General features: G+C 37.7%; 1 protein-coding gene across 5 annotated transcripts in view; it reads right to left on the bottom strand.

Annotated features, from left to right (window-relative positions):
- Nucleotides 1–11,156: 11,156 nt before the first annotated feature.
- Nucleotides 11,157–12,572, bottom strand: part of LOC132122181 (myocardin-related transcription factor A-like) — a 28,992-nt gene continuing 27,576 nt past the window's right edge. For all 5 annotated transcript variants that reach the window (XM_059532143.1, XM_059532145.1, XM_059532141.1 and 2 more), the window contains one exon: nt 11,157–12,535. In XM_059532143.1, the coding sequence (XP_059388126.1) occupies nt 11,985–12,535 (551 nt within the window). In that variant the 3' untranslated portion in view covers nt 11,157–11,984. The remainder of the gene's footprint in view (nt 12,536–12,572) is intronic.

Here is a 12,572-nt window from a genome sequence, read left to right on the forward strand (position 1 = left end):
CCCAGATCTTAATCCCATTGAGAACTTGTGGTCAATCCTCAAGAGGTGGGTGGACAAACAAAAACCCACTAATTCTGACAAACTCCAAGAAGTGATTATGAAAGAATGGGTAGCTATCAGTCAGGATTTGGCCCAGAAGTTGATTGAGAGCATGCCCAGTCGAATTGCAGAGGTCCTGATAAAGAAGGGCCAACACTGCAAATACTGACTCTTTGCATAAATGTCATGTAATTGTCGATAAAAGCCTTTGAAACGTATGAAGTGCTTGTAATTATATTTCAGTACATCACAGAAACAACTGAAACAAAGATCTAAAAGCAGTTTAGCAGCAAACTTTTTGAAAACTAATATTTATGTAATTCTCAACTTTTGGCCACGACTGTACTTTTACTGTGAACAATGACAAGAAAGTTGACAGATGGATTAAGTGCATTTAAGTGCCATTCAGATGGGGTTTTAAATTAAGAATTTTCTGAGATGCACATTAAACACATAAAACATTAATTTAATTTATCTTTTAATTATTGAAAATTAACTTAACTTTTTGGTAAACAAAGGGGATTTACTATTAAAAATAAAACATGGAAGAAATGTGGTAGGCTATGTACATTCTGCTGAACAATAGTCTTTAACCGGACTTTTATTTTGACGGGTTGATGTACCTTTACAGTTCTGTGTATGTGATGTGATGCTAGTTTTACTCAAATCAAACAGTCAAATGCTCATGAAGTGACTGTCAGAGCAGTTCTGGAGATGTTGTTCATGTGTTCACGTCTTTATTTAGTGAGATGGCAGACGCTGAAATTACCGCGAGCTCATGCGCGCTTCAGTGTGTGTTAATAAAGGAAGACGCGCTTCTGCTCCATTCATTAACACAGACACGCAGAACATGCAGGATTCATATTTAAATAGTCTGTTCCAGCTTAATATTAACAGATATTAGTCCATATCGTGATTTGATGTAAGTGCAATGACCTATTTTTGATTAATTAATTCAAAATTTGGCAAATTCTGTGCCATTCCGTGTTTAACTGTAAATTCCGTTTTTATGACTGGATTCCGCAATTCCCTCCGGGTTTTCTGCATTGCAGAATCATAGGGCCCTAGTTGTGGTATGCCAGATCTATCCAAGAGGGTCTGGCTGCAGACATATGGGTGAGTGGAGCTCCACTCAAGAGCGGAAATACGTCACCTCCACTAGCGACCAGGCGGCAAGGAAGTCGACCGTAAGTTGAAGTCGGCCGCGAGCTGCCATCTTGTAGCAGAACTTCACTTGCGTTAGCATCCCATTGACTTTGCATTCATTTTGGCATCACTTTGACAGTGAATAACTTTACATCTGAGGCGTTTAAAGACTCAATTTGTTCATTATTTATTTCTAAAGATACACGACAATGTATAAAGGGCTCCATTACCTTCTATGTTACATTATTGCCCCGTAGAAACAGTTTTTGATAAAAAAGGCTAACAATTGCGTCATAACCACTGTCGCACAGTAGTAGAGAAATTACCGTACAGACAGGAGGAGAAGCTCGCAGGCAATTAACTTAATATGGCATACTGGCGTTACATTTTAAAATACTATACAAAATATTTAATCAGAATACTTACTCCTGCTCACTCACGCCAAAGAACTCCCCGCTCAAGCTCGCCGTCTCTGCAAGATTAACGATGGAAGTTTGCACGCACAGCCACTTAGAAGATTTACATCTGTCAGACAGGTTGATGTTGTCATCAAGCCATCAAGCTTAGTTTGAGTCTGGGCGTCAGAAACGGAAGTGCTAAAAATAGCTAAAAATGGGCTTCACTTGTCTCAATTGAGTTCCAATGGGGTCGCTGTGTCCATTTCTTTTACTGTCTACGCTAGCGACGCGGCCGCCATGTTGGACCGGGCCACGCTTTCCGTAGAATTACATCACCTCCATGGGGGCGAGTGGAGCTCCATTCAAGAGGGAAAATATGTCAACTCCACCAAACTTTCGTTTTGTATTATTACTTGTTATATACATGTATACAGGGTGCTTTGCAAGTTATGTCAGCTCTTTGTACGTAATGTTAATATGTTCTGTACTTTTATCGTTGTTACTTTTACCTAGTAGAAATAATAAAAATAATAATATACTAATCTTTTACGGTTTATGACACGACAGCAAATTTTTTTATTTCCCCCCAGCAATTTGCACTACAGACATCCACAATCCCTATTTTTAGGGCTTCTGCCTTTTGTTCATGTTTGTTTTACCAATGTACAACTGCCAATGTAACAATTCTATACATTTTAGAAAGTTAACCTTATGTTTGTAATATTTAGGAGTGAAAAAATAATGAAAAATTAAATACATTATTAAAATAATACCTCAACCAGAATTTTGTGTGTTGAATTTTGTATTTTAATCGAAATAACAACATATACAAAATAACCACAGTAAAATAATGAAGAATAACTTCCACAATTTAGAAGTTTTAATGGTTTTTGAGTAATAATAATAATAAACACATCTTACACTACACTGAAAACACATGAACTGCAAGTGAACATAATTGTTACAGTAAAAACACAATGTGTGCGCACGCACGCACGCATGCACACTTTACTCTTCAAGACCTCCATTGTCTGTGAAGCAATCCCAGCTACAGTAGCCAGGGTGGTCATTTGAGGAGTAAAACCCCAAAAGCACTCCCAGTTGAGTGTGGCTCCTGTTAAATATTCTCCTGACTGACAGTGTTGTTAAATCTCTGGCATGAACAATTACGTCAGATGGGTCAAGTTTAATTACAATAATGACATTTCATTATCATTAATGTTAAAGCAATTTACTTGTTGCTGAAGGTGCCTGGGCCACCACAGTTGTGCTTTGTTGTTCTGATGCATCTGATTGCTGGGCTGGGGACACAAAGAAGACACGAGCACAGCAAAACTGGAACAAAACTATGTCTGTGTACTGATGTTATGTAAATTAAACACAGAAAAGTACTGCATCATTCACCTATGACAGTCCCAAAGCAGACAAGGTGATGGTGCTCAGAAGTTCCAGTCTCTATTTGTGGTGGTGTCATGAGGATGGATAACACTTGATATACATTTGATCTGAAACAAAAAAAAGTCAAACAATAGAATAACAGAACAACAAAATAGAAAAAATAAATATGTACATGTTAATGTCACATGTAAAAAGACTTTGACTTCTAGGGTGGCAACATACATTTAAAATGTAAAGAGTGCTGCATCTTCTATGCCAATCCTATCCCTGGAAGTGAATGAAAAATTAAATATGAAAACAACCACCTCATATGACCTTTTTAGCATTATATAACAAATGCTAAAGGCATACACATACAAAACGATCGTGTCCTTTCATTATTCACTACGTTATTTTACCACAAGCCACCAAAAACTAAGCATCATGTACTGAACGTAAAAATTTAAAGAGCAAACAATTAACAAATAAGTTTATCAGAAATGTATTATCAAACTGTACTTCCCCAGTCAACTGAAAAGAAAGTATGTTCTTCCAGAATTTAGTGAAGAAGAGGCAAAGAAAATAAGGAAGTGTTATTTTACTTATCCAGTTCTTCCTAAAGCCAAAGAAGTAACATTTAAAATTCGAAATGACATTTATCCATCTAATAACTTCCTACAAGAAAGATTTAATTGGGAGAACAATTAATGCGGGTTCTGTGAGAAAGATATTGAAACTGTACATCATATGTTTTTCCAATGTGAATCTGTACAGACTTTTTGGCTGGAATTTCAAAACTGGCTTCATTCCAAACAGATATCAATACACCCTTTTACTGTGATCTCAATTAAGGTTGGAGTATTGTTGAAGGATAAGATCCTAGACTTTTTAATAAATAACTTAATTACTTTGTGCAAATACTAGATGCATAGATGTAAGTTTTTAAAGGTTAAACCTCACTTCAGCGGATGGAAGAATGAACTAAACATATTTGCAAAGTCTCTTTATTACAGGATGGACAGGAATGCCCAGAAACTCTTGTATGCTTTGAACTTGTTTTTGTTGTTAGAATAAGACCCTCATCTTTCTTTTTCTTTCCCTTATTTATTCTGTTTTATCTTATGGTGTGATTATTGTTATTTGTTTTTTTTCATCTTTTTTCTTTCTATTTGGCTGTATCAACAATAATAATAATAATATGTGTTCAGTTGTTGAAATGTGGCGTAAAAGTTTGTAATTGAACTTGATAACTTAATTTAAAAAAACATTGGACAGCCACATTGATCTATACATGACTATATGTGGTGTATATATGATTTATAGATCAGTGGCCAGACATCAACATTGCTCGCGATATAAATCTATAAATCCATAGTGTTTATTAATCCTTTTGTGTGTAATTTCACGTAAGCCCTGTGCGTTTTTCATACACTGCACGTTACAACAGCGTCAGTTCACCATTTTAGCGATGCAGAGATAAAATTACCTGAGTTTAAGTTTGAAGTACTCCCGGCGATGCCATCTTGATGTTTTCAAGTGGAGGTGACGTATTTCCGGTTTGAGAGTGGCGCTCCACTCGCCCATGGTCTGCAGCCAGACCCTTCTCACTCTATCTTGCAATGGACACATGCCACGACGTTCTCTTTACGTTTGCCCGCACCCTCAAATCAAAACACTGCTGACTCCTTGCAGTATGCGATTTCGGATGCAGCGCTTGTGTCTCCTTCCGCTTTGTGGGTGACGTTAACGTGTTGTGTCACATTAAAAAAATCTTTGCGAAAGAACCTGACGTGAGATTTAAAATAAATTAAAAGAGGCTTCGAGGCAGAGGAATTTGCCTCGATCATTTTTTGTAATCGACTTACTCGAGTTACTCGAGGAATCGTTTCAGCCCTACATTTGATATTGGTTTTGATGAGGCTAAGACCAAAAGAACATCCACAGTTTTTTTTTTTTATTCAGTCATGTAGGATGATATCTAATATGTCCCCTGATATACCCACATGTACACACCTTCTAAATCCTCATGATTAATGCAATGCAAGAACAAATAGAACAAGAATAGCTAGCAGACATTAATGAGACGAGACAGAGCGAGCAGCTCACAGGTAAATACAGTGAGAAGAAAGAGAACTCATGTCCAAGGCATGACCTTTAAATATTTCAGGCAGCATAAAGTCAGTGTTTAATAAAAATGGACAAGCTCTCAGTGGACATCTCAACAAAAATACAGACACTGCTTCATCAAAACTCAACTGATAGGTGATACGTCAAACTCATGGTTTCATTAAACGGATTTCCAATGATGCACGTTATATTATTTCTATCATGACAACTCTCTGATGATTTTAGCATGGTAATAAATATGACAATGTTAATTTGTTTGGTCTTGGTAGAACAGATCTGCAATGCTGCTGCTGTTCGTTGTTGCTGTAGTTGTAGATTATAGCTGCTGCTGCAAAGGCACTTGTTACTGCCAGTATGCTGATACTGTGCTGTGAGTATTTAAGACATACTGCTGCTGCACAAATAGCATATATTACCCCATAACAGACCATACAGGTGGAGCTGGGGAAGGTGGAGGATTTCAGAAGAAATCTTAAAAGTACACTGTGAACTGCTCTAGTGCTGCTCTTTTTTTCTAGTGCTATAACTTTTGCAAGTGCACGCAAAGATTCTTAGGGAAATTCAAAACATTTGTGAGAGAACACAAAAGTAATAAAGTATAATTTTTCCTTCCATCTCATGTTTGTTTACATGCGAAGTAGCCACATAGCTTGACTGTAAATGTGCCTGGTGCAGCTCAGTTATAATTGTGCAATGTAAATGTTTGTCCCTCTCTAACTTTTTCCATTTTTTTCTGGTCTTTTATAGCCGATACTGCTAGCAGGGGCTACTACAAAAGTTATCCACTAATGGATTTCTCTCAGCATCATTCCCCTCCGGCACCTTTCCAACCAATGCCGATACACCAGAACGACAAGTCCTACCTCCACCAGGTCCTCCCTTCCCATGACATCCATTCCCCCCTTTCAATCTCAATCCCAACCAGCCAGATAGAGAGGACCCGCATCCCAAACACCATCACTCACCCTCAGCTTTACAGCTCAGCCTTCAAAGCTTGGGATTATGGACAAAGACATGTTCACCGGCAGACTTCGCATCCTGGGCATTCCACTCGCCGTCAGACCTACAGCAGCAGGAGACAGTACAGCATAGAAACACTACCGGAGTTCCTCTCCCAGCCCAAAGGCAATGCGGCACAACCACTGTATCAGCCATATCCCAAACGTAAGGCCTACCAGACCAACAGCAAGACAGAGGTCACTGTCTGAGGAAATGGGAAAGAAAGAAACAACACTGCTGACTGTTATCAGACTGAATGCACAAAAACTACAATGTCACGACTATGTAGTCATTTCTACTTTCAGTGCTAATCCCCTCTTTATATAGTTTCTTATGCGTCCCACTTTTCTGAGTTCATCTCTTGCCTCTGTGTCACTGATAACGAGGTGAGTGTTCACATCAGAACACAGGAATGGCGCCCGAAGCCACATTAGCTCAACGAGGACAATGCCATCATCACGTCAGCCTAAATCTAAGTCATTAAGGGATATTATCCTGCCCATCTTTAAGTAAACAACCTCAGGATTCCTTATGTGAAAAAAGACACAAAGCAAACTCGTTCTCCTGCCCAAGGAGAGGCAAAGAGCAACACCCAGACGCCTGGTCTCAAACTAGGATTTAAGAATAAGCTTTGCGGAGTGAGTTGAGGATTTTGTGCTCATGAAGAAAGGTTTTTCAAACTTGAGCAAATTTCACGGTCTTCCTCTCCGGCTTGGGTAGTCTCATTTTGAGAACTACACTCATTAAATTACTCATTTGTTTTAGGGGATTGATGTTGAAAAAAGAAAAAAAAACACATAAGGCATACCAATCCGGTTCCTGTGGGTTACAATAACCTTTGTACAAAAGAATGAAGTTGATCTGTCAGCGAATATAACACTAACTTGACAAGTCTGATAAAGAACCATGAAACATTTATACTGAGAAAGACATTTCTCAAAGCTGAAAACTGTCTAGATGCATTTTTCTTTTATTCTGCATACAGATTTATTATTATTATTATTATTATCTTTAGCATGTTTGCCTTTTTTGGGACAGGATTGAAAGGGATACTTCACCCAAAAATAAGAATTGGGTATTTAGTAACTCACCCTCATGTCGTTCCAAACCTGAAGACCTTTGTTCATCTTAGGAACACAAATATATTTTTGGATGAAAGCTTTCTGAACCTGCATAGACATCAACACAACTGACACACAAGGCCCAGAAGGGTAGTAAGGACATTGTTAAATCAGTCCATGGGACATCAGTGGTTCAACTATAATTTTATAAAGGTACGAGAATACTTTTTGTGGTTAAAGAAATCAAAAATATATTTCCTCTGTTCTTCCTGGATGTGCTGTGGCTTGTTTGCAAGCAGAGAACTGCACATGCATTGTGTCGTGGTACTCTTGCGAACATGTGTCAAAGAATGACCAAGAAGAGAAGAAATTGTTGAATAGAGTCTTTATTTTTGTTTTCTTTGCATGCAAAAAGTATTCTCGTGGCTTTATAAAATTACCACTGATGTCACATGGACTATTTTAACGATGTCCTTACTATCTTTTTGGGCCTTGAATGTATTAGTCTCATTTCTTTCTACGCAGGGTCAGAAAGCTCTCAGATTTCATCCAAAATACCGTAATTTATGTTCAAAATCTGAATGATGGGTTTATGGGTTTGGAACAACTTGAGGGCAAGTAATGAAGCAAAGTAAAAGCAAAAGAAGATTGGGATTAAGAAAGGACCCCAGAACAGGAGTCAAACTCTGGTCAGATTATGAACTACATGGCAGCTAGATTAATTTTCAGTGGAAACATTAAGAAAATCTTGTTTCATGAGTCTTCATTATAGTTTTTACATTCAGATCACTCCAGTCATGGAGTGAAGACATTATCAAAAATCTAACCTCAACTTTTTCAACTTTTTAACTTCAAGGTTTTTTTTTTTGATTCTGATCTTCACTATCTCCTCCGTCACACAAGACCACCTGACTAAAAGTGTCCAGTCCTCCCTGTCTTGCTCACCTTACAGATTGTTGACCTAGGCGGATTGCCTCATGGTGTGAGGCTGAAGAAATGATGCCAGCAGCTCTGAGCAATAGTCTGGACCTTGGAACTAGGAATGACGCACATCATTCTTGTAAACCAAGCTATGCAATGGCAAAAATATCAGCTCTTGGGAATTAACCATCCTTGAAATCAAGATCTCACAAGCACTAGCTCTCTTGTAGGCAAGCCTTGCTACCATTTAGCGGGTCAGAGGGAGAAAAAAAATGACACTTCTGAATCCAAGCTAACTGCGTTAGCTAATAATCTGCAGTAGAACCTGGAGATTCAGATTCTGGTATGACTAAAATCCCCAGCTAGTGGGATTGGGAAATGGTAAAACCCATAGTGATTAGAGAACTCTTTGAACAACGAGGGGGAATAAGCGTTACTCCACACTGTTACTTGTTAAACTGTTGTATAAAAGTAATACATCACACCCACTCTCTGAATATTAGCACATTATCATTCTGATCAACAACACTCTTGCTATTGTGATATTCCTTACAATAATTTATTATTAAAATATATGTAGGCTACTAATAAGTGCTTCCTATAGGCTACTGTATGGAGTGTGTTTTCGCTTTTCTTCGACCCTCCTGTGAACTGGGCACTTCTGCTTTTTCTGTTTATAAATTTATATTAAACATATTAAACATATTTCTGTAAATATATATTTATGTACATAATTGTATTCTCTAATTATATGGAATTACATTTGTTTCAATAATAATGAACGAAACTTTTTAAAACTGAACGTAACTTTTTCAGAAACTATCAAAAATATGCCATTACAAAAGAATAAAAACACTATGAAAATGAAAAAAATGAACTCAGTCGCACAAATTTAACAGGGTCTTCAAATATGCTTCATTGTCAATGTTTTTCAAAGATTCGTTTTCGATAATCGTGGATTCTAAATTCATTGCCACAGATTTTGCTTACTTTTCGCAGTTTTTCGTTTGGTGTTTTGACACAAACCTCTCGTGGGGGCGGGGCTAACTGTGATCTACTCTGATTGGATAGTGAGCTTTTGATGGACATGTGCTCTCTGAACGGGAAGTACAGACGCCACCCAGTGGCGCAAATATTCAGTAGCCACTAGAAAGGTGGCTTTTCTTTAACCAGAAAAGACAGTAGCACCACAGACAAATCAGCCTAAATCCAGACTTTTCCAAAATGGAGGCTGCCATCATGATGTTTTCAAGATCAGGGGACATTTTGGAAATATTTATACGCATGTATTTATCAAATTTTTTATTAAAATATGTAAAAATCTGAAAGTTATCAACATAACATCACAGACACTAATAAAGTGCGACATGTGAAATTGTCAGACATTTAGCTAACTTTAAGAAAACTAAAAAAAAAAAGAATGTACTCACTATGCACCCCTCAGATCAACCCGCACCTGCAGTGACCTTTGCACACAGGATGTAGTCTAAATAGATTTCCCACTTTTCTTAAAGGGGCAAATGGCAAAATCCATTGTGGTAACACCACAGACATGAATTTGGGGTATACAACTTTTTTCTTAAATATAACAAAATATGTATTTTTTAAAACAATTTAATAAAATTGTACATGTTAAATAAAATCTAAATTTACATTATAACCACTTTATTTGTGTTAAAAATTTTATATTGTTGCAATTACATTCCATGATACCTCTCTAAGGTATGGCGGGAACATGCCTATTTTGTTACAAATGCAATCTCCAAAACTCAATTAAATATGTATTTTAAAACTAAACGTTAACTATTAATAGTGCACAAATTGTGTTAACCCTATAGAATATAAACATGTAAACTTTTTATAATTTATAGTTGTAACTGTAGTAAAGTAGAGGAACACCACTTGCCACCGCAATTAAAGAATGGCCCTAATGCTTGAAATGATGAAACCGTTTTCAAATGTGTATTTGTACCTCAAACAATATCTCTTTACAGAATCAAACTTTTCAAACGTAATGATTTTAGCAGACTGCGTGTTTGGTTACTATTGCATTTATACTTCCAACCGTTAATTCCCAAACTCCCTTAAAAATCAACACTCACCAGGCACAACAGGCAGGAAAAATTCGTTCATGGTTGTCGAGGCAGAAAACACCAGCATGTTTGAAATATTTTAAACTCGTTTGGCTCACACAGCAGCAGCACCACTGAGCCTCTGGTTGTTATATCATCATCTGGGCTGTAGATCTCTTACGCTCTCTTTTGGTCACCGACGATATACCGCAGTGTAATAGAAAAAAATATTATCACGATAAAAATGAAATGAAAATATTAAATAAATACTTAAAATATATGCTATTTATTAAAAATATATTTGATAATTTCATCACTTTCTTGTTAATGTAAATCTGTTTCTTTTTTTTATGGAGCACATTTTTAGAGACTCTTTATCTTCATTTAATTGCATGAGGAATACTATGAAAGTGAAAGTTGACTGAGACTATCAATCGTCAATATTTTCTTTAGAAAATCATGTAGATTAAGGGTTTTAAGTTTTTGACAAAATATCCCTTTAACACCAATTTCAACCTCCAGCCAACAGAAATCGCAATCCTCCAAACAGCACACAGGTTTTTTTTTTTTTTTTTTGTGATTTGTGATTGTCTAATTAAGAAACTGAATTGAATTTAAAATGATTATGGCATATCTCATAAAATGTACATGACCCAAAATATATATTTTTAAAACAATGCAAGTCACAATGCAGATGTAAAATATTTTATGATACGCATGTAAAATTGCTTTTTAACATTTATATTTACTTTAAATATCATACTCTAAACCTTGTTAGCTTTTTTTGGTACCCATTGAATATCCACTAGTGGCAATAAAATTGTCAGGTTTTTATTTTTTAGTACAATTTTGAAGACGTCTAAATACTTTATTTTAATAGTATACAGACTAGCCTCCACAGGAGTGTACGGTAGTAAAATCCTGTTTGCTTCAATAGCAGAATATGAAATGACCATTGTGTGTGAGTGCACTGTGTATATGTGAGCGCAGATGCTACAACAAAACACACCCCACACTGCATTTTTATTCTTTTATTTATTTTTTAAAAAACAAGAAGTTCCAAATATTCCGAAACCTGAACCCCAGCACTGACCTCCACCAGCGAATCGCTACAATCAGAGGGAAAGGAACAAAGGTTTCATCAATACATGATCCTAAAGTACAGCAATGCATAGAGATCCGGTGAACGTCACCAAACCTGGTTCCCTGCAGAGCCCATTACATTGGGTCATGTAGACCAGAGCAAAAGTTGGGTCGACTTAAGTGCAATGTTGGAAGAACTAGCCAAAAGCAAGGATGACTTTTATAGCTCATATTTTCCCTCCATTTAGTTTGTTGATAGAAAACAAGTGTGAAACCTGTGGAGCAGAAATAGCCTCATATCATGGTTCTGAGGTCATAGTTTTATTAAAATGGGTAGAAATAACACTATGTGGTGCCAAAGACAGGTAGTGGAGTATAGTAACTGGTGTGCTTAAAGTGAAAAATGATCCAAACCACCAGCATAGACAACTTGTCTAAACGCTAGAGCAAGCTATGGATTCTTTAGTTGAGCTGTTGATGGTGGTGAGGTCCAGATTGGTCTCTCTGTTGGCAAAGGCAACAACGTCATGTGATGTAAAACATTTGGGTCTGATGAAGTAAATGACAGCTTCAAATTCAGTGCTTAAGAGAACCTATTCTGATTGCTGATTACTGTTTAAATACCAATTTGGCATTGGAATATGAAGAAAAATCGAAGCTTTTCAGCATAAGAAACAGCATGTGCATCTGGAGTGTACAGCCTATACACAGTAAGGTTAAAGGTGCTAAATTGTGTGTCGTCAAGCAATTAAGACCAAAAGCTACAATGAGTCCCAGTGGAGCTGCAGATCCGAACTGTCCAAAAAGTCTGTGGAAAATACACTGGGTGGGGTGTGCGAGTTCAGAGGGGCAAGAACCATACCCCCACTGTTAGAAGTATTGCCCCCTCCTACCATGGGTATGTCCAGCCAATCCATGCCATCCAAGGTGGGGTCTTCAAAGTCCAGGCTGGCGGGGTGGGGCGAGAAGCTCAGGTCACTGGTGTCCATTGGAGATGGTGGATGGTCCAGAATACTGGAAGTGCTCAGCATTTGATTGTGGAGGTCATCGATTAACGTTAACGGGCCATCCGGCTCCACGCCGAGAAGAGGAGCACCAGTGGTGCTCTCCAGGAAGTCCTCCAGGCGACCGTTTCCAGAGCAAGGCCTGTCCTGGATGTCTGAGAGCTGCTGGGAAGGGGCGGGGACGGGGTCAGGGTGATGTGTGGATGGTGAGAGGTGTTGTGGAGAAGGAGGCGGAGATGGAGTGGGTGGGCTTGAGTGGAGGTCTGACAGGGAGGGGTCTTGACTGGCTTTAAACCCAGATGAAATTTCTGAGAAAGAAGAGAGATTTATTATTACTTAATATAT

Source organism: Carassius carassius, chromosome 40 (genome assembly GCF_963082965.1).
Source record: "Carassius carassius chromosome 40, fCarCar2.1, whole genome shotgun sequence".
Lineage (NCBI taxonomy): Eukaryota > Metazoa > Chordata > Actinopteri > Cypriniformes > Cyprinidae > Carassius > Carassius carassius.